The 22,801-nt window shown below is 40.9% G+C and overlaps 1 protein-coding gene across 1 annotated transcript in view; it reads left to right on the plus strand.

The window, feature by feature from the left end:
- Positions 1-22,801, plus strand: part of LOC103532353 (pinopsin) — a 90,291-nt gene that overhangs the window by 18,410 nt on the left and 49,080 nt on the right. Inside the window, exon 2 of the mRNA XM_030467555.1 lies at positions 6,073-6,398. Within this exon, the coding sequence (XP_030323415.1) occupies positions 6,073-6,398 (326 nt within the window). The remainder of the gene's footprint in view (positions 1-6,072; positions 6,399-22,801) is intronic.

Below are 22,801 nucleotides of genomic sequence, written 5' to 3' on the forward strand. Positions count from 1 at the left end.
TTCCCAAGGGAAGACAAAAGGGCATGAAGGACGAGAGACTTAAAGCTGGAAACTAAAACAGAAACAGGTTTACTAGAACAACAGAGAGGCAGTAACATATGGGAAAAGGAACAAATAAATACACAGACATATACACAAATATACATGCAGCCCGATCTCGATGGGGTCAGGGATAGGTGCCTGAGGGCCCCTTGCTGCAGGGCCGACTCAGGAGAGGGCTCCAGGGCTCTTCCCAGCACCCGATGGCTGCGGATTCTGCAGAGCAGGGGGAGAGCTGGGGGTAAAGGAGCGCAGGGGAACAGCAGCGGAGCATGGAGCAGGGGAGAGAGAGGAGAGGCTGGGGTCTGCCTGAGCTTGAGTATGGGCAGGGAATAGGAGGGAATAGACCCCTCTGTGTTCTGCCTCTCTGGGATCCTTCAGGGTCCTAAGAGCCTCTTCTTTAGTTCTTTGTACTCAGGTTTGAATTCCTCCTCTAAAATGGCAGCACATCACACCTGTTGTTTATTTCCCTGGTTGCTCACCATGAAAGAGATGGTGCCCATTCAGGTGGGTATGTTCCAGGTAGATATAATTTCCACGTGTGGAAATGCAAACAGGGAGCAGTGGCCTCACCTGAGACATGCCAAGGTTCCTGTGGGCAGGATTCATAAGCAATGGATCACATCATAGTGACAGTGGACCCCTAAAGAGTATAAAAGCCCTATCCAAAGCCTAATTTGTTGCTAGGGAGGTACCTATAAGAAAGAGGTTTGGTGAGCTATGAGCTCCTTTGTTTTCCCTGTTGCTCAAAGGAGCTCCTGGGCAGACCTCTTGAGCATAGACCTTTGTGCTTTTAGGTGTGAGTGAATTAAAGCTGTGAGGGGATGTCTCTTGAGTGTGTAAAATTAGCCTGTGGAGACTGTGAAAAAATCATCTTGGGTTTTTTTTTGAGAGCTTATATTTAGTTTTGATCCTTTAATGTCTTGTCAAAGAAGGTACTATGGCATGCCTACAGTCTGTCTAAGCTTACCTGTGGCTTCTTCTCATTGCCCATAGTCTTTGATAACGTGAATACAGTGTGGGAGATGCATCATGTAATGCAACCGTGATGCTCCAGGACACTAATTATGATGTAGGGTAATGACCTCCAGGAGCTCTAGGAAGGTAATATACATAAGTTAGTAGAGAAAACATTTACCCCGTATCGGCTGAATCTCTGGAATTCTTATGTTTTCATAACCTACAGACCCACCAGCAAGCTGCATCCCATTTCCAATTGCTACGTCAGTGAGCAGCATAATACAGCAAAATCTAATTAAAAAATGTAGTAATCTTATTTTGTAGTAATCTTAACTGGTTCCCTAATCAAGGGAACCAATTGTGATGATTCTCTGTGTCTATCACACCATACTCTGTGCTGAGCTGACAGGAAGAAATGTACAGATCTTTAAATAAAAGTAAATAACAGATAAACAGATAATGTCTTAGATCGTAGGCCTATAAATGGATGCCTGTCCTGGTTTATGATTTGAAATTGAATTTTTTGCACTCAGTGAAAATAATTGCTGTTTAGAAGAGGCTCATGCCTGAGACCGAGATTGTCTCATGTCTCAAAGTCACTTATTTCCATGGTTAATTTTCAAATAATTATTTTTTCCTGTAATACAATCTGCAGTGGATTTTTTGGTCATCTTTCAGTACTATTTATTGAGAACCCCAGCTTTGTTCTTCTATATGCATGAAATGATGGGGGAGCAGATTACATTTCTCACAGTGATTGACTCCTTTAGTTATTTGTCTCGATACCACCTTGAGGTCGTAAGTATTTTTTTGGAGGCAAATTATGTTAAGATTTGCAATTCCTGAACTTAACTTTGTTGCAATTTCAGAAAACGTTACTAATTTGAAATTAATGTATGCAGTCTACATAGTCATAAATGTTACTGCAAAGTAAGAATGAAATGGTGGCATAAAGAGTTATGATAAGCATTAAAATTACAATTATTCTCTTTATGACTTTTTTTTTATTGTTTCCTGCTTATTAATACTATGGAGATATATTAAAATATTTTCTTCAGCCATAATTTTGAAGTATTTAATTTATTTCTGTTTTAAAGCCGAGACTCTCATTAATTCCTATGACTGCAATCAACAGGGAGTGAAATAGAATACCAGATAACTGCAGGATTTTTGGCAAAGGCCACAACCATTAAATGCATATGACATTGGGAAAGTTCTGATACACAAAAATAGGAGACACAGTGAAAAGTGAGAAGTGTCATTCTAGTTCATCCAAACCAGATTACAAGAAGGGCATGGGGGAATACTGAGAAAACATAAGGTCTGTCACTCTAACCTTAGTACCTGACAAAATTACAGAGAAGATCATACTGGGTGCTGTTGAAGTGGATGGAAAGGAAAAGGTTTTTTGCTTGCAGCTCATACACTGACTGTTAGAAACCTTGTCCCTGTTTTTTACTTCTACCCAGTGTCAAATTAAATACTGAACACAAAACCTGGTGTTGCCTTTGTTAGGAAATTACGTTGTATCAGTCCAACAAATTAGGCCCACATATCTGATATGACTGATCAAAAGATAGCGGTATCTTCCCAGGATTCAGCTACTGATCTGATAAAGGACTTGAGATTTTAAAAAAATATTACTTTTTTAGATTAAAAAGCTGTGGATATGATTAGCAAACAGAGACACTGAAGGTGATAATCTACCACAGTACTGGGTCAGGGCTATTTCTTGATGTGCATCCTGGTTTTGTTTTGTCCAGTCTTGGTGTCTGTGTGAAGGTGAAAAGCCCTTCATGGGCAAGGTTGGATGGAGCTGCCATGTTGGGGTGTAGAGGGCCAGGGCACATCTTGTGACCTTGCACAAGGTCACACAAAGTGGACTGAGAGAGGGATGCCATGGCCTGTTTCTGTTTCTTCCTCACCTGGGTAACAGGTGTTTCCATTACTCTCAGACAAGTATATTGAATTTATCTCACTGTTAGAGAAATTTAGTTATTTAGTTTTTATTTTGGTTTCGTATCTTAATTTCATCCCTTTTTGTCTTTCAAGCCACTTTTTTCACTCTTTCAAAGTATTTGTAATTTTTCTAAAATGTTAGTTAGGTCTAGTAAATCTTACCACATGAGGGATGTTGAATACTTTTAGTATCTCTCACAAACAAAGAGTGCTTTCCTCCTTTTCTCTTGTTGTCTTGAAAGCATTTGAAGTCAATACACAATTATGTTAATTTCAGTGCTATTAAAAAAAACTGAGGTATAGCAGAGACCTTGAAGTCTTACTGCGACAAGAAGAAAAGTATTGATTTTTTTTCTGAACTTTTGTGATTTGGGATTCCATATATCACAATTCTTGTCCTCCAAAGAAAAATGTATTTTGTGTCATGTCAGTGGAACTCAATAGTAAAAGGTGAGTAAAGATGAAATGGCTCCTGCCAAGATGTGTAATTATGAATTTCCAATTTTCATCTGCCTAGAGAAGAAAAAGTATTTGCTATAATTTAAAGGCAACTTTTGTGGTTTTGTGTGATTGCTAATACTTGGTTTATTCTTGATTGACATCACCGGGTTCCTAGTTTAATAACTGAGTGTGAATTCAGTGCCAGTTAATGACAGGACTTTTCTTCACTGGAAGCAAGCAGTCCTGCATTCATGGCTGGTTATCTTCAGATCTGCTCCATAAAGCCATCCATCATACAGAGCAGGGTGAGAAAAGCTGAGCGTCCTTCTTGTATTAATCAATGGGCAGAAATATGCTGAACTGGAAATGAATCCCCTAAATCATGAGGGTACACACCATGGGAAGCTGCCAGGCAGTAACAGAGCCACAGGAATGAGCAGGCAGTACTGGCAGCCAGACCTGACCTGAGAGCCCAATAGCTAAAGCAGCAATGAACCCTGGACTAGGGAAGTTTGAACACTGCATTTGGGTTTTCTAGGCAGCACTGCACCCACAGGAGTGTAGCATATTCTCAAGAAAAGTATGCCTCAGCTGTCATCTCATCAAAGTAGGACATGAGAGATAAAGCAAGAATAATGCTGCCTTGCTGCAAAGCACTCAGATGTTGTTCCCAAGACTGTTTGCTGTAAGTCTGCGTTTTAAGTCCATCTCAAATGCAGAAACCAACCTGTATCACGTTACTGAAGCCTAAACTTCAGATATAAAATCTAAATTTGTGCCTTAGGTAGCTACATGAGCTAATTGTTTGCAATAGCGAGAAGCTGTTTAGTCAAGCAGATAAAAGCATGGAAAGGGGCAATGCTAAGGAAATAAAGTGAAATAAGTGTGGGCTGGAAACAAGAAGAGAGCAGTAGATTCCTTGTTCTTGAATCTGAAATTCAGAACCTGCTATTTTATTTTTTTTCTCTATATTGAGATATATGTTTAACGCAGGAATTATGGCCAAGGGCTTTAATAGCTGTGTGATGCAGGAAATTGATCAGATAAGGCATGGTCAGAAAGTTTCCACTACTTCTGAAGTGGTCTATCCTTAAAACAGGTTTAAAGTTAGGCTTTTAAACTATATAAATAAGTTGAATTTGGTAGAGCTCTGTCCTTGTAAACGTGTCTACTTTTCAGGTCTGACTTTTCAGTACTATACAGAAAATATGTTAGTAGGCTCTTGTAAGAAGAAAGATTCTTTCTTCATCAAAAGTTGCCTTTTCCTCACAACCTTTTGACTTCTCTTCCCCTGAGAAATAAGGTATCTTATTGCAGCAAGGAGTGCTTGGGTTCCCCCCAGGTTATTTACCATACCCAGCTCTGCACAAAGTGACTGCAAATTATAGTTGGGATGGCAGGGACAGCTGTGCCTGCGTTCAGCTGGCTCAGAAATGAACCACTGAATTGTTGGGGAAAGAAAAGCAAAATGCTGTGCCTGGGGAGAGTAACCTGCTGTCCCCTGGGTGGGGATGTGTGGGGGGTGTTGTGCCCAGGTTCAGTGCTGTTCCCAGGGGAGTCTCTGGTCAGGAGCTGTAGGAGAAGGTGACAGTTAAATGGGGAAAAATTGATTACAGCTGCTTGCTGGAAGTAGCTACCACTCAAACCCAGAGTGTTTGGGCAGATGTAGCTCGATGCTACTGTGTAGTTGTCTGTTACTAACATCAAGGATCAAGAAGAAAAATTCCTGGAAAGAGCTGGACTGACACAGGTCTATTCAGATTTTTCAGCACCACAAGATAGGGCCTGGGAACCATGAGAAAAGATGGTATTAAATTTCTTCCAAGTTACTTCTGTCAGATGCCCTGGGAACTGGTATCCCATATTGTGTCAGCAAGAACTGGAAGGAAGCTGCAAGGAGAACAAAAATGTAGGAAACAGCAAAAAAACCCCTGCTGAGTCATGACTGAGAGCCTGCTGTGCAAGTCTATGAAGATTTATAGAGAGGGTTGGGACCCAAAACCCTGAAAAATACAGTGGAAATGTTCGACAGTCCAAATTTCTTAATCTTCCACTGGAAGATATAACTGGTCTCTGGCAGCTAGGTCTCAATATTAACATAAATCACTTTTTAAGTTGTTTTTGCGATGTATATGTAAAAAACAAGTTGTAACCTCCATATCAGTCGTGACAAGGGCTATTTGTTGTTTCCATATATGAGTGATCATAATTGAACATATAGGTGTGTGAGAAGTGGAAAAGCTTCTTTCACTCTGGGGCTCCCAGTCTGGAATATAATACTTCTTACATTTGTAAAAGTCAATGCAATATTTGAAGATGCTCATGAATGGTAAAAGTGGAATGTTTCTTCTCAAGGCAACCTTTGAACACTTTCCCAGTTCATGTAGAAAATAGGATATCCCCTGGGTAATACTAAATCTGAAAACTTGCTGAGAAAAGGAGTAGTTCTCAAGCAGAAAAATCTTCCAATGTATAAGATAAATGCATAATTTGACACGATGGGCAGAGCAACCAGGTCCATCAAGGACTTAAGGATAGATAAGTGATGGAAATAATTTTCACCGTTGCTTCATGTATGCAGTATCGAGTCGAAACGTCAGGTTTCTTGGGATTGCAGAGGGATGCTGTACAGAATATTGAAAGTAAGCATTTGAATGGCTTGGTTCATTGCAGGCATTGTGTCCCTGATCTCCCTGGCTGTCCTGTCCTATGAACGCTACAGCACCCTCACCCTGTGCAACAAGCGCAGCGCTGACTACCGGAAGGCGTTGCTGGCAGTCAGCGGTTCATGGATTTATTCCCTGATCTGGACTGTGCCACCTCTGATTGGCTGGAGCAGTTATGGGATAGAAGGTGCTGGTACCAGCTGCTCAGTACGCTGGTCCTCAGAGTCAGCCGAATCCACCTCCTATATCATCTGTCTCTTCATATTCTGCTTGGTCATCCCCGTGATGGTCATGATATACTGCTACGGTCGCCTCCTTTACGCTGTTAAGCAGGTGAGTTGCTGTGTGAAAACTGTTCTGAGATGTATGTGTTGCATTTCCCTTCTACTGACTTTGGAAGTGCTGGTGATAGAGATCAAAATCACAAAGCAAAATGGAATCTAAAGAGCAGAGAAAAGCGATGGGGAGAGGGCGGGAGATATTCCCCAAGCTTTTTCATGCTCCCGAAGCTCCAGCCCAAACAGTCAGATAAAGTCCATATAGCTATTGCCTTTGTGGTTTGGAAATGCTGTGTACTGGAAAAACAACACATCTGGGTGAAGGTTCTATTTATAATGAAGCCAATATTTACCTGGTTTTTAATAAGATATTTACCTATCTATAACTAAGACATCTGTGTAAAAGTTTTCTTCCTGGTTTTGCATCATGACATTTCAATAATTTCTGTTTCTTAATCTGTGAACACCTAACTTGTTTGTAATGCAGTTCTACTGCAATTCGTAGAATTATTCCAGGGATCAGCTTCTTCTTCTAGTTCTAGGCCACATGTAAAAGTTTCCTTAAATACAGCTACCACCACTACTACTACAACTGCTACTATGCCAAAGAACCTCTGACTTGTTTAAGGGGCACTGCAGATAATCCAAAATGAATGTTCCAAAATACCCTGCCAGGGGTTATGATTTTGTGAAGTTTGAATCCTCTTGGAACAATACTGAAGTGGCTTAATGATGAATAAATGAATAATGAGAAAAGAATCAGGGTAAAGGTGTTCTCTAGAAAGCAATTGTCTGAAGTGTTCAGATGAATTAACTGAAGGTGTTAAATGGGAAAGAAAAAAAAAAAAAGCAATAAATCCCTGACTAGATGCTCTTACACAAAATTAAAGTGGATGCAGTTTAATTTTGATTAGTCATAAGAAATTAAGGTCATGCCTTTCATATGATTTATTAAACTTCCAGAACACTTGAAGCCCAAATGGGAAATCTTTTCCATGTTGACTGCTGAGTGGGACAATAAAATCTCAAAAAATTCTCTTGATTGTAAACCATTAAAGTGAAACTGCAGACCGTATTTGGTCCCTGAGCACTAGTATCCTTTACCATCACCTTGAGGAAAGTAGCAGTGCAAATGCTAATATGCAAAACATACAGCTTCCTTAAACTTGGTCTCTTCTTTCTTTTAGCCTTCACTGTCATTCCTAACCACAGACATCACTGGCGACATAAAAAAACTTATGTGGATGAAGCTTCTGTAGCATGCTCTACATGTAGACTTGTGGTAATTCAGTTAAAAGAAAAATCAGTTATTTTAAAGCTACTAATAGATCTCACTGATTTGCCTGATGGGTCTCAACGAGTTGTGGCAAACACACTGAGGGAACAAAGTTTCACAGAAATATTCTGTGCAATCTGTAGCCATTTTGTATTTAGACATGAAGACTGTAGGTAGACTGGGTGTAAGTCCAGGCTGATTGATAAATCAGCTGTCCATATGTTGTAGTTTAACCCTAGGCAGCAACTACACACAAGCCAGCTGCTCACTCATTCAGAAAGGTAAAATTGAAAAAACTTGTGTGTTGAGATAAGTGTTTAATAGATAAAGCAAAAGCCACATGCATGTGAGCAAAGCAAAACAAGGAGTTAATTCACTGCTTCCAGTCAGCAGTCAGGTGTTCAGCCACCTCCAGGACTGCACATCTCCATCACATGTTATGGTTATTTGGGGCGACAAACACCATCACTCCCAAGTATCCCCCCTTCCTTCATTTCCTGCTTGTTCAGAAAGCTCATCAGTCCTCAGCTTTCTGTGGCATATATACTTCCAGTACCATAATCCTGAAATCTTTCATTTTATAAATTGCATTTGACATATAAATAAATTTCAAAAGACTCTTATCATGACACAGTCACTGAAATACAGACTGTTTTTCCTTCAGTCTCTGGTCCTGTAACTATTCTGAAATTAACATAATAGATTATGAAATGCAGAAGTATGTCATGTTTCAAACTGTAGGAAGAGATGAGCAATAGGCAAATAAAAGTACAGTAGTTGTTACATAAAACTACAAAAGTAGGTAGGCTGATAAAAAAAAAAAGTTGAGACATTAATATATCCATTGTAATGTTTGTTACTCTCTGATGTGGGCCAAAAAATCTTTATCTTGCAATATTCTTGCCTAACAGATTAAAGTCTTTCTGTGTAATAAATTACAAGAAATGTGGGAGAATTTTGAATATAATAAGTGTGTTATCCCAGCTTCAGCTGGTTAGTAAATTTTCTAAAATATGCATTTCGTATTTTTGCAGCATGCATTAAAGTTACTATGTTAGAACATTGTAGCATTAATGGTATTGCACCCCTGACATCAATGCAGAAGTTATGCCATTCTTAATACTGCAATGTAAATGAATTGATGTGGAAGAAATATCTTAATAGATTTGGGATAGTTAATGCAAGACTTGGCACAGTGCCTGCGTTTTCTCTTTGCAGGGGCAGTAATTATAGGTCTGCTTTTCTCCTTCTCTAAATTTAGTCAAGTAGCATTCTGTCAGCATTAATAGATCCTATGAAGTCAGCTGCAATCTGTGTAATGGTAAAAGGCAGAAGGATTTCAGTAATGCGGGTTTTATAAAAGATTGTCTTTTCAAGGAATTATAAGTCAATAGCATCCCTGTATGAATAATGACAACAGCAAATGCCATTAAATAGTATTACAACATGACTGTACTAATATCTCAGAGCTCTTGCCTTTTATCAAGCTGGAAGATCCTTAGGAATTGCTCAAGTTATTTTCTTTAAAGATATGTTGGGGGGCTTTTTTCCCAGAATGGCTTTATCTGTGTGGTTGAGTTTGTTTCTGCAGATAGGCTTTGCTGCTGCCCTTGTGCAACGTGCTCAGAGGAGCTGAGGTCAGCCCAGCCCGACAGGTGAGGAAAGTTGAACAAATCCCAAGGAAATGTTACCTCTGGCTAGTGAGAGCATTTCAGAGGCACCAAGGAAAATAATGCTTAAAACAGAGCAGAAGAAAATCTGTGGTTTCAGAAGCTGTTACAGAACTAGTCAGGACATCAGATTTTAAGACAGAGAGAAACACAAATATTGTATCATACTTCTTTCCCCTCTGAGTCCGTATTTTCACTCATGTTGGTCTTGTGAAACCTGTTCTTTCCATTCCTGCAGATGCTGAAATTCAGTTTCTTCTTCAAGTTTTCTTTTAAAGATGATGTGTCTGATACCTCTAAGTAGAAAGAGGCAAAGTTTTGTCCCTCACAAAATTTTTTGATATGTTTTATTCATGCCCATTATACAGAACAAGGGAACGAAACTGATAATGGTTAATTTCTTCTAGTGCAATTACATATTTTTCACTTTTTGGCTTATGATGCTTCTCTATGCCTCTACCATGGTGTTCCCTCTGGGAAAACGTTCTTTATGAAGTCAGTGTCAGTTGTTTATGCTTTGAAAAGTGGGCTCCCAAATGTGGAATTATAGAGATTAGCATTGTGATCACTGTAGCAAGAAAGGCACAATTTGATTAAAATACTCCACTGAGAGGTTCAGAGAACTCATATGAACCAGCCAAATGAGAATTAGTAAAACTTTTAAAAGGAATTTCTTCAGTCTGCATTATCACTCACTTGCACATAGAAATCCTGCCCAAGGACAAGAAGAATCTCAGAACATTTTTCCAGGATATGTTTTCAGATCAGTTTTCCGAAGTATTCTTTTATCACGATCTCTACCTGAGGAAAGCTCAGAAGCTCTTTATGCCGTGTAGCTAGGACATGGGAAACAGTAATACACATCTGACCATGCAATTCTTGCTCAGTGCAACAGATTGTGAGTTGAAGTAGGCACAGGGCCAGTGGTCACCCTATTTCATGTTTATGAAACTCCTGTAGATGCTCCAGCCCTCTGATCATATTTGTAACCCTCCTCTGGTCTCACTTTAACAGCGCCATGTCCTGGTGATTCCACCACCTCCATGGGCAGTGCATTCCAACTCCTAGCTTCTCTTGAAGTACACAGATTCTTCCTAGTATCTTGTATAAATCTCCCCTGGTGGAACTTCAGGCATCTTCCTCTAGTCCTGTCATTATTTACTTGAGAAGAGACCAACACCCACCTCCCTACAACCTCCTTTTAGGTAGTTGTAGAAAGCAATAAGGTCTCCTCTCAGCCTCCTCCAAACTAAACATTCTCAATTCACTCAGCTTCTTCTCACAGGACTTGCTGTCCAGACCCTTCACCAGCTTGGCTGCCCTTCTCAGGACTCACTCCACCAGCTCAATGTCTTTCTTACGGTGAGGGGCCCAGAACTGAACACAGTGCTTGAGGCACAGTGTCACCAGTGCCGAGTTCACAGGCACCATCACTTCCCTTCTCCTGCTGGTCACACTGTTCCTGATACAGGCCAGGATGCTGTCTGCCTTCTTGGCTACTTGGGCACACTGCTGGCTCATATTCAGACAGCTTTTGACTAGGTCCACTTTTCCCCAAGCCAAGAGCTTTCCCCAAGAGCTCATTGCCGTCAGGGCGAGGCTTTGAGGAGTTTCAAACCCGCAGCCCTCAGCATTGCTCGGGCTGTGTCGTTACGTGCTTAAGCCAGCTGCGCCACTCAAGCCTCACCCTGCTGGCGATGAGCTCTAGTGGAGCAATAAAGGTGGCGCAGTGCTGAAAGCAGCACTTAAAGCCAAGCATGCCGAGATTGTGAGTTCCAGTGTGAGCTGAGCCTGGGTCTTAGGTCTTACCTTTTATTGGCCCCCTGGTCCTGCTCATGCGCAGTGGGGGCCCACCCTAATTAGGCACAGGTGGGCTGGACACAAGCTCATGCTCACTCCCTGGCAATTAGTAGCACCTGGCTGCCTCATTTCACTACAGAGGTCAGGCTGACAGGCCTATAGTTCCCTCGATCCTCCTTCTGGCCCTTCTTGTAGATGGGTGTCACATTGGCAAGCCTCCAGTCATCTGGGACCTCCCATGTTAACCAAGACTTGGTAAATGATGGAGAGGGGCTTGGGGCCCTCTGTTCAATACTGAACATGAACGGTAATGTGCACTTGCAGTCCAGAAAGCCAACATATCCTGGGCTTCATCAAAATAAGTATGACCAGCAGGTCAAGGGAGGTGATTCTCCCCCTGTACTTTTGTGAGATCTCACCTGGAGTACTGTGTCCAGTTTGGGGGCTCCCAACACAAGGAAGATAATGGAGTTGTTGGAGCCAGTCCAGAGGAGAGACACAAGCATGATCAAAGGGTTGGAGTACCACTCCTATGAAAACAGGATGAGGGAGCTGGGCTTTTTCAGCCTGGAGAAGGCTCTGGGGAGACCTTATAGCAGCCTTTCATTGCCTGAAGGGAGCCTACAAGAAAGCTGGGGAGAGACTGTTTAAAGGAAAGGATATTAAACTGAAACAGGGTAGATTTAGGTTAGACATTAGGAAAAAATTCTTTTGAGCAAGAGGGTGGAGAGGCACTGGAACAAGTTGCCCATGGAGATTGTGGATGTGTTGTCTATGTAAGTGTTCAACACCAGGTTGGATGGGGCTTTGAGCAACCTGGTCTAGTGGGAGGTGTCCCTGCCCATGGCAGTGGAGTCAAAACTGTATGATCTTTAAGGTTGATTCCAACCCAATTTGTTCTACAATATGATTCTATAAATTACCTATTTCCCTTCTGTCTTCCATGTGTTGTACAAGAACCAGATCACCTTTCTCTATCCCATCCCCTGAACCTTTCTGATCTTCACCACTCTGTAAAGCAATGGGACAGTCAGGGTTATACTGCAGAAATCTGCCTGGTCCTTCCTCTTTTACTCCTCTCCCAGACTTTGAATTACCCAGCTTGCAAAGAAACTCTGAGAGAAAAAGAAAAGAAGAGATGTAGATTTTTATGACTTCTGGTTCCTTAATCCTGCTGTGTTTCTGTACTATCTAGAAGAGTTAAAAATATTTGTAAAAGCAATTATTGCATCATTGTTCATTAAAGGAGTCATGAAAGGATTATAAAGTAGAAAGATTGCTCCTGTGGCTGTTTCCAGTCCTCCAGCTCATTTAGGAATGATTTTTTGTAGGAAGACAACACATTAAGGCAGAATGCTCAGTTATTTAAACTAAAAAGAAATTATCTTCACATAATAGAAAGAGTAGGATGGAAAATAAATAATCGTTCCATCATTCCTTCATATGCTTCATGTATCTATTTATAGAGAAACTCAATTTTCTGAAACTTCATCTTGATGGCACTGAAATTATGTCTTATGTGGAGAAAACTGATAAAGCAATTATGTGCCATTATATCTTTCTTCTAAAAGCCCTAAGTAAAGGCAGGTTTGTAGTCATAGGCCTTCTTTTAGAAGCAAAGCTCAAAGTCATTCCGGTTATTTAATGAAATAAAGAAGTCTTAGGAAATTTAATTCAGGTAGATTTGGTTCTTTGGTTCCTGTAGCTTATCCCTTTCAAATGTTATTAAGTACATTTGGAATTTTACTTTCAACTATGTTTGACCATAACTGCATCCATACACAGATGGTCAGCTCAACTCATTAGACATGTCCTGTACTTTTTTTTGTCTAGGTTTATATGTTCTATTTCTTCCCTTTGGGTCTTAATGTATATTTTCTCTCCTAGCTTCTGATGGTATACAAGAAGAATGATAAATAACTTTGCCTTTCTTTTTTAAACCTTGTTGTAAAGGTATATTAATTACATATAACTCACAAGCAAAAAGAATTCAGTTTGCATGTGAATAGGTCGATGCTTTTTGTCCCATCATCATGAAGATTTGGCAACTTAATTGAAACATGTCCCATGGTAGGCTGAGAGAACTGGAATAAATCTTTGCAAAATATAATGAAAGGAGTCTGTTGGACCAAATGTTACCATATAGCTTATAGCCAGCATCATCAAGAAAATCATCCATATCGCTATTTCCAAGTTACCTGTACAGCATTCAATTGCAAACAATATTTTGCATTCATGGATGTCTTCCTCTCTTCCTTCAGTAAAAAGAGTTTTCCTTAAAAAAAAAGTCAGAAGAGAAATAAGGTGACATCCAAGGAGATTATTCTCAAAACAGGCAACAGCTGCCAACATGAAAGCTGAGTCCCACTAAAAGAAGCAAATTGTATTATAACAAAACAAAGAAACATTTTGGACTTGAAAAGAGGATTCAGTGTATGAAAAATTTCTTTAAAAAAAAAAAAAAGTACCTCTTTTCAATGATCTGCAAACCAGTAGTATGATAGTGTAATGCCATTATGCCATTATATCACCATTGTTTAAAGCCAGGTCATCACATACATGGAAGCATGCAAGCATAACACAACTTCTGAAACAAAATCTGTAGCGTTTTGACACTGAATTTTGGTATTTAATGAGGGTTTTACAGTACTTGTTTTCACTTTCAGAAAGAGCAGTTTTCAGATGTCAGTACTTCGTATTTCAGAGAGTTTTATCCTTACATTTCTGTTCAAGAATATTACAATGAAGCAAGCAGTGATTATTCCTGTTAGCTGTTTGTGTGTTTGTGTGTTAAGAGAAGCCTTCTGGAATAAAAAGTTGCTTTGATTAGCTCAGAGAAGGATTTAATATCATGCTTAATTTTTAAAGAGCTAACTTATTCCAGCACTTTTTCATAACTATTAGCTGTTGCCCAGGAGGTGAAAAGATTGTTATGTAGCTATCATGAGCACACTATAAATACAGCATTGATTTTAGGGATTCACTGCTTTCAGCTGTTAAAACATTTCAGTTTGGCATACTACAATAGTACCAGTTTTTATTGAAGGAGTATGTCCCAAGGGCATAAAATTCAGTGTTTTCTGTAGCAATGGAAAAAAATGTGAAACCCTGAGATACAGAGGAGATAAAGCCAACATTTTTTCTTTGTGTGTAGCTGCAAGGCTTGTAAATTCACTGTCTCAGCTTTTAAGAGAGTAAAGGTCAATCCAATGTAAAGTACCTTTCCAAGTGTTTATAGAGACTTTAGCTGCTGTCAGGTCTTGCACAGACACATGCCTAACTTCTGGGTGATGGGTATTTTCACTCAGAGCTGTTCTCTGTATTTCTAATTAAAAAGTATCAACTCACTGTTGAAGCACACGTGATCAGATTAGTCTTCATTTTTTGAGGTTGGAGCATGCTGGAAGGGAAACAGGCATGAAAAAAGATTATGATCTTCGTTCCCCTGTGCTTGTATAAGGGTAAATCATTAGTTAATTGTTTGTATTTCACAGAGAAACAGTAATACAACATTGGCATAGATCAGACGCTGTACAAATTCATTTGTAAATCAAGTTAATGGCTGGCCAGAAAATAGGATTCCATTGTGTTTGCCATTTTTCATTCTCTGGATAAACTAGGGAGGAAATAAGCCTGTCACAGTCTTTAATAACAAGCTAATAGAAATTTAAGACCTGATGCTTTAATCTCTGGGTACATTATGTCCACAAATAATAGGCTGTGGTCTCACAAGTCTTTCCATTTGTAGCAAATGGTGAACATCAATACTGAGCACTCAGTGATGGCTCAGTCCAGAGGGTGGTTTAGTAAGTGCTTTTCCTGATAAGTAAAAGTGTAAGATTTCTTTGTTTGCTGGACAGTGATAACGTTGGAAAGGTTTATTGTACAGAAGGATGTTCTGTAGGGGTTTTGTGTACTTCCATTTCAGCACTGAGAACTGAACCACACTTGGTTATTCTCCTGTAGCTTAATTGCACTTAAGAGACCAACTTGTGACCACAGACAGAATCTCTGACAGAAGACTTGGAGTGAAGTGAATTGTCCCTTGTCTAGCAATGTGACATTGTCCCCCAGAGAAACACTTCTCAGGGTCTGTCTACAAAGGAACACTGGTGTGCAGTGACCAAAGAACAAATATACAGTGCTCAGGAGATTCCTTCTCTGGTGCCACCAACCTCTTGTTATCATGGTAACTGTACCACTGTGTGAGCATCCTCATGCCAGTCTCCTGTCTTGGTGGGAAGTCAAAGAAAAAGACCTTGGTTCACTGCACATAAACCACAATGTATATAGCAGTTTTTTCAGTCATGGTCCAAAATGTAGTTGTGCTTTTTTCCTGGTGCAGAAAAGAGGGTTAACAAGGATGTTTGCATTGACTTTTCCCACCCTTATTCCACCCCCACATTAGTCCTGTGTTACTTGCAACTACAAGTTTGGTCACAGACGTATGTAATAGCTATTACCATTCATTACTTCCTTGGTTTAGCCCTCCTTTCACTGATGAAAAACTGAGAGCTTGATTTATTTTGCCCAAGGCAGTGTATGTTGGCAGTAAGAGAAAGAATTTTACCCAAGAACCTGATCATGTAGTGAAGAATGATAGCATGCCAGTGTGATATGCCAAATTCACATGCAATAGAGGTAGGAAATGGATGCAAATGTGATTATGTGCTTACAGAATAAAAATCAAAAGCATGTAAAAGAAGAAAGGTAAATACATAAAATCTAGAACAAACATTGTTTCAAAGTTTCTAATCCACTGTTTCACTAGTTCCAATCCTGCCAGCTAGATAGGATTTTTTTAGTTAGTTCAGTTGAATAGCTTGCACATCTGCAAAAGAACCTCTGCATAATCATGGATTCAAGGTTTATGGCCAGAGGAATGTAATTGAGCTGTTAGACTTTTATTATCTTAATACGAGAAATATTTTAAACTATGTACAATTATGAGATTGCTTGCTACTTTTTTACCACAAATAAAATCAGGTAAACTTTAGATTTCCTGTTTATTTGGCACTAAGGCCATTTCATCCACAAACAAAAGATGAGAAAGCCCAGTTCATCTCTTTCTTACAGCTCCAGTGTTTTCTGATCCTATAGCTTCACCTTAACTTGACTGAGTGCCTAAAGGTGGCCTAAAGTACCCCTAATAGACACTAATTTTGCTCAAGCACTACTCATATTCTAGCATTTTAACCACCTACTATATTCTTTATTTTTTATGGTGAACATAACACCCTGCTGAAGAGATAGGCTTAAATGCTACATGTATTCTTCATCTATGAAACCAGTTTTTTTTTGAGTTGAGGCAAACCTAATATGTAATATAGTATAACAGATATAACAGATTAAATGGGTACAGTGTTTCGGTAGTCATGCAAGGTTATGCGAAATGGGCTGGTCACTCTTTCAAATTGTCCCCCACTCTAGAACCAGAAGAATTTTTTGTGTGTGTGTTAGTGTGGATTCTGCACCCAGGAGCATGCAGGCAGATAACTCTGCATCTTTAGTGTTGGCATTTGACACCGTCTCACAGCATCCTTGTAGATAAGTTGATCAAGTATGGGTTTGGTGATCAGGTAGTGAGGTGGATCAGGAACTGGTTGAAAGGAAGGAGTCAGAGAGTTGTAGTCAATGGGGCAGAATCTGGTTGGAGGTGTGTGACTAGTGGAGTCCCTCAGGGGTCGGTACTGGGACCGGTGTTGTTCAATATCTTCATCAACGACTTGGATGAGGGTATAGAATGTACCCTCAGCAAGTTTGCTGATGACACTAAGCTGGGAGGAGTGGCTGACACACCAGAAGGCTGCGCTGCCATTCAGAGAGACTTAGACAGGCTGGAGAGTTGGGCAGGGAGAAACATGATGAAATTCAACAAGGGGAAGTGTAGAGTTTTGCATTTGGGGAAGAACAACATGATGTCCCAGTATAGGTTGGGGGCTGACCTGCTGGAGAGCAGTGTAGGTGAAAGAGACCTGGGGGTCCTGGTTGACAAGAAGATGACCATGAGCCAGCAATGTGCCCTTGTGGCCAAGAAGGCCAATGGCATCCTGGGGTGCATTAGAAAGGGTGTGGTTAGTAGGTCAAGAGAGGTTCTCCTCCCCCTCTATTCTGCATTGGTGAGGCCACACCTGGAGTATTGTGTCCAGTTCTGGGCCCCTCAGTTCAAGAAGGACAGGGAAGTACTTGAAAGAGTCCAGCGCAGAGCTACTAAGATGATTAAGGGAGTGGAACATCTCCCTTATGAGGAAAGGCTGAGGGAGCTGGGTCTCTTTAGTCTGGAGAAAAGGAGACTGAGGGGTGACCTCATCAGTGTTTTCAAATATGTAAGGGGTGAGTGTCAGGGAGATGGAGTTAGGCTCTTCTCAGTAGTGACCAGTGATAGGACAAGGGGTAATGGGTGTAAATTGGAGCATAGGAGGTTCAAGTTGAATATCCGGAAAAATTTTTTTACTGTAAGGGTGACAGAGCCCTGGAACAGGCTGCCCAGGGGGGTCGTGGAGTCTCCTTCACTGGAGACATTCAAAACCCGCCTGGACACAGTCCTATGCGAGGTACTCTAGGTGGCCCTGCTCTGGCAGGGGGGGTTGGACTAGATGATCTTTCGAGGTCCCTTCCAACCCCAAGGATTCTATGATTCTATGAGGGACCTTCCTTGACCTTGAAGTAAATTGTGCAAGCTGCCTCCACCCATACTGCACAGCATTTGGCCTTGAGCATCCCCTAGACCTTAAGTATTGTTCCCATTGACCTCAACATGGTATTTTCTTTATCTGCCCAAAACAAAACATCTGAAATGACATGAGGGCTGCATTCCAGCTTGTACAGTGTGGAACTGCTGCAGTGTGGAACTGAGAGCTGATGTACAGAGCTTTGATCTCTATGTCAGATTTGTCGGTTAGTTCAAGTCCGCGGTGCGAGTCAGACAGCTATGCAGAAAGGAGGAAGCCAAACCTGTTGCAGCCTTATCTGTGCTACCAACTGGAAGTTGTCACTGATGTTTTCTGTCTTTCAGGGAGGGCATTGTCATAGGTTAGACCAGGGGAGGTTTAGGTTGGATATTAGAAAGAATTTCTTTACGGAGAGGGTGATCAGACATTGGAATGGGCTGCCCAGGGAAGTGGTGGATTCTCCATCCCTGGAGATATTTAAAAAGAGACTGGATGTGGCACTCAGTGCCATGGTCTGGTAACCGCAGCGGTGGTTCAAGGGTTGGACTTGATGATCTCTGAGGTCCCTTCCAACCCAGCCAATTCTATGATTCTATGATATGCTAAGAAAAATCTGTGCTGGGGTGCAAGGGTGCCAACAGTTATGCAGGGTGGATGACGATGGAGAGGAGTTTTACCTCACTTCATGGAGAGGTTTTGTTTAGTAGCATAGACATAACCTTGTTTTAAAAAATACGCTCCTATTTTATGCCCTTCTTTCCCATGAAGGTTTAATTTTAAATTGAATGTGTGTGTGTGTGTGTGTGTGTGTGTGTGTGTGTGTGTTCAGAAAACTAGAATTTTCTTTCTTAAAGGCAGCTTGTTCATTGTTTGCACGTGAATCTAGTTTCTGGCGTTCTTCCTCAACTTCAGACAATTGTGGGCACGATTTTTATATAGAAATGCTTGGGAAATAGATTTTCTGGTCTTTTCCCAGCGTGAAATTTTTGATGAAGAGATTTCTTGTCTTGAATAATGCGGGTGACATACACAAGTCTTAACCTCTCTATTTTTCACAGATCAGGAAATCAGCAGTATTTTATTTTGATGTAATCCTCCACTGGGACATTTAGATGTTAAAAATAAAATAATCTCCTCTTGACCCTGAAACCACTCAGGGCCCTGGTGTCCTTGTACAGAAGAAGTTTCTTCGCCAAAATTATGTGGAACAAAAAGGCCTGGAAGTGCTTGGAGCCAGTGAGCTAAATGCCTGTGAGATCCAGTGTCCTCAAAATAAACTGGCTCTGTGAGGTAACCAGGGCACTGAAAGCCCAGGCATTTTAGATTTCTGTGAGGCATATTGTGAGGGAACAAGAGAGCAGCCCAGAGAAACTTGGGTACCACCAAAAATGTCTCAAATCACATGTTCCCACAGGTTCTTTTCATTTTTGTGAATTTGTTTCCCAGTGCAAAGATGTGGCCCTAGGAATAATTTTGACGTTAACTGATCTCTTATTTGCCTCCTTGCAAATGAAACACTTCTGTTGTTGCAGTGCAGCCTGCTTATAGAATGCCAAGAGGGTTTCTGTGGTTTTACATAAACCTTTTCCACCTTCCCCATCTTCGTTACCTTGTTCAGTATGCATGACATGATATGGTAATCAATATGCAGGACTCACATTCTCATAATAGTTCATTGCCCTTGGGGTTCAACAAGAGTAGAGGTGCAAATACTGGTATACAGCTGACTGAGCCTCATCAGTATGGCAAAAAAGTGTTGAAAAATCACACTTATTTTCACTTTCTAATTATGCGTTATATCATGTTCACACAGCCAATGAAAATCAGTATTGGAATAGGGTTGGGATTTTTGGGGTCTATACTTGGTTTTGCTTTTGTTATTGAAGTAAACAGGCAGGATATTTTATGGAATTCTTCCACATAATCAAATTGTTGCTTCTTTGTATACTACTTGGCTCTGTCTCATGGTGATTCTGTGGAAATTAGATTCTGTGTTTTGCAGTAGATTAAGACTGGGGTCACACTTCAATTTACAAGCATCTTACTTTGCATCTGACTCTACTCATTTTGATGGGCCTGATGGTAAAGTAAGGGCTGCTGTCTCAAGTGAAAAATGCTAGCAGAAGTAGGGCAAATTATATTTTAAATACAGAGACTCTTATTTTAGGCAGCATTTTATTAATCTGAGGCAATACAAATAGATTGGCAATACTGAGTGCCTTTAATTAGTAGCCTTGGTAGAATATAATCCTACAAGACTTGATAACCACTTGGATAAACACTGGGGCAATCGGTCTGAAAATTAATCTTTTTTTTTTGCCTGAGTGGCAGGGGGATACGGTGGGAAGCAAGGCTGGAGTAGGGGAAAGAGAGTGGTGATGCTTCCTGAACAGAAGCAAAGACTCGGAGCAGCTGGTGCAGACCAGGCAGCTGTGTCCTGGCATGTCTGGGACTAAGACTCTGAATCCTGATGGAGAGCAGCTTCCAGCAGGCTGAGATCTGTCCTTGTGAAGCACTTAGAGTAGAGGTTCCTGCAGGCATTTTTCTATTTGTACCCAACACGTCAGTTTTACAGGGAGCCTTCTTCACCAAACAAGTGTTTGTCTAAACCTCAGAATCATGACATGGGTTGGAAGGGATCTTAAAGCTCATGTAGTTCTAACCCCCCTGCATGGGCAGGGACACCTCCCACCAGACCAGGTTGCTCCAAGCCCCATCCAGCCTGGCCTTGAACACTTCCAGGGAGGGGACAGCCATAACTTCCTTGGGCAACCTGTGCCAGGGTCTCACCACCCTCAGAGGTAAGAATTATTTCCTAATGTCTAACCTAAATCTCCTCCCTTCACGTTTTAAACTATTTCCCTTTGTCCTCTTCACTGATAATGGAGTTGTTACATTAACTCTTCAGCTGTTTAATTATAGGCATTTCAACTAAAAAATCTTATGAATGTTTTTGCAGTAAATCACTATCCCTCTAGACAGATGAATGATAGGAATATTTCATATAATTTTCACTGTAACTAAACATACCAGACAACAAGGTGATCAGGCCAACTCAGCGTGGGTTGATAAAAGGTAGGTCCTGTCTGACTAACCTGATCTCCTTCTACAACAGGATGACTCGCCTAGTGGATGAAGGAATAGCTGTGGATATTGGCTGGACTTCAGTAAAACTTTTGTCGCTGTCTCTCACAGGACCTGGGGGTGTTGGTTGACAGTCGACTTACTGAGTGAGCAGTGTGTGCAGGTGGCCAATGGCATATCCTGGCTTGTGTTAGGAACACTGTGGCCAGCAGGAATAGGGAGGTGATCATCCCTCTGTACTCAGCTCTGGTGAGGCTGCATCTTGAGTCCTGTGTTCAGTTCTAGGCACCTCACTATAGGAGGGACACAGAAGTGCTGGAGCGTGTCCAGAGAAGGGCAACAAAGCTCATGAAGGGCCTGGAGCACACACAAGTCCTGTGAGGAGGAGCTGAGGGAGCTGGGGGTGTTTGGTCTGGAGAAGAGGAGGCTGAGAGGAGACCTCATCACTCTCTTCAGCCACCTCAAGGGAGGTTGGAGTGGGGAGGGAAACAGCCTCTTCTCCTTAGGGAACTGTGATAGGACCAGAGGGAATGGATGGGAGCTGCACCAGGGGAGGTTTAGGCTGGATGTTAGGAAATGTTTTTGCACTGAGAGGGTTGTCAGGCATTGGACAGTGGTGGAGTCACCATCCCTGGAGGTGTTTAAAAGGTGCTTGGACCTGGTCCTTAAGGACATAGTTTAGTAGTTAGATTATGGTGTTGTTCAAATGTTGGACTGGATGATCTTGGAGGTCGCTTCCAACCTAAAGCATTCTGTGATTCTGTGAACTACTGTCCTCTTTGTAGCCTTAATTAATTCTTCCTTTGTTATTAAAAGATACAAAACCAAACAAGAACAAAAAATGACCCTAATTTTTAAGATCTATGGGTCTAAGTCTTTACTCTCCTGTTCAGTAAACATTTTTTTTCCGTGGTTCTTTTAAAACATCTACACCATACGCTTCTTAAACCACTCCACAACACTCTTCTTTCTTGAGGTGGAGTCAGTCATCTGAGCTCACAATGAATGGGTGATTGTTTAACTTGGAGCACTACACCTGACATCTACCAAGCAGCCAGATTAATCATGGCTGAGTATGTTCTAGGGCTGCCTTTAGGGTATATTCCAGACCTGATGCTGTACTCAAAGAGTGGAAATCTAAATTCAAATGGGAGATCTGCCAACTAATCAGCTCCTCAGGTAATAAAAGGCATGGAAAGTGTTTACTAAGGGGATCTCAGTATTACTGGACTGGTTTTTTTCCAGTCACATAGGAGGGAGGAGAGGCACAACATCTCAGTGTTAAAGAAGGCTGTAACATTCATTTTGTCTGGTAATGTAATACTTTGCCTGACATTGCCCCAAATGTGTGGATAGAGGAAAGCCCATTTAGCTGAGATCTTGCTATTTATACCTGGCCTGTTAAAGATTAAATATAAGCAAAGTGTTAATAAAACCAACCTGCACATAAGTAAAAGATAAAAAATCATAAATATCCTAAGCCTAAATTAAAAAAAAAAAAAAAAGAGCTAACATTCTTCTGATGAACAAACCTTTCCCTACCTGGGAAACACTGAAGTATTTGTATTTTTTTTTCCTTTTAGCAGTCCCATTGAACATGTTTAAAGGTTGGGTATAAGTCTGTAAAGTACTGCAAACAAGCCAGTGTCTAGCACAGAATATATAATGAATATTGCTCTTAGTTTCTGATTGTTGCTATCCCTATCTGCTCAGCTCTGACGCCTTTGTTAGGAGCTATGCTTTAAAAACACCTGTCTCTGGGAAAGTTCACTAAAGTAATTTAACTGGATATTGCTTTCTAGCTTCTCTGTTTATGTGACTTAAAATACTAAAAACCTTTTAAGGCCTTACCTGATACTTTTTCTCGCTTGCTGAGAAAGTTCAGGATATTAGTTGAGTCAGAATGTCAAGTTGAAAGAATGGAACTTTACTTCATTTCCATATGGTCTTTCTGCAC

This window comes from Calypte anna, chromosome 1 (assembly GCF_003957555.1).
Source record: "Calypte anna isolate BGI_N300 chromosome 1, bCalAnn1_v1.p, whole genome shotgun sequence".
NCBI classification, from domain to species: Eukaryota; Metazoa; Chordata; class Aves; order Apodiformes; family Trochilidae; genus Calypte; species Calypte anna.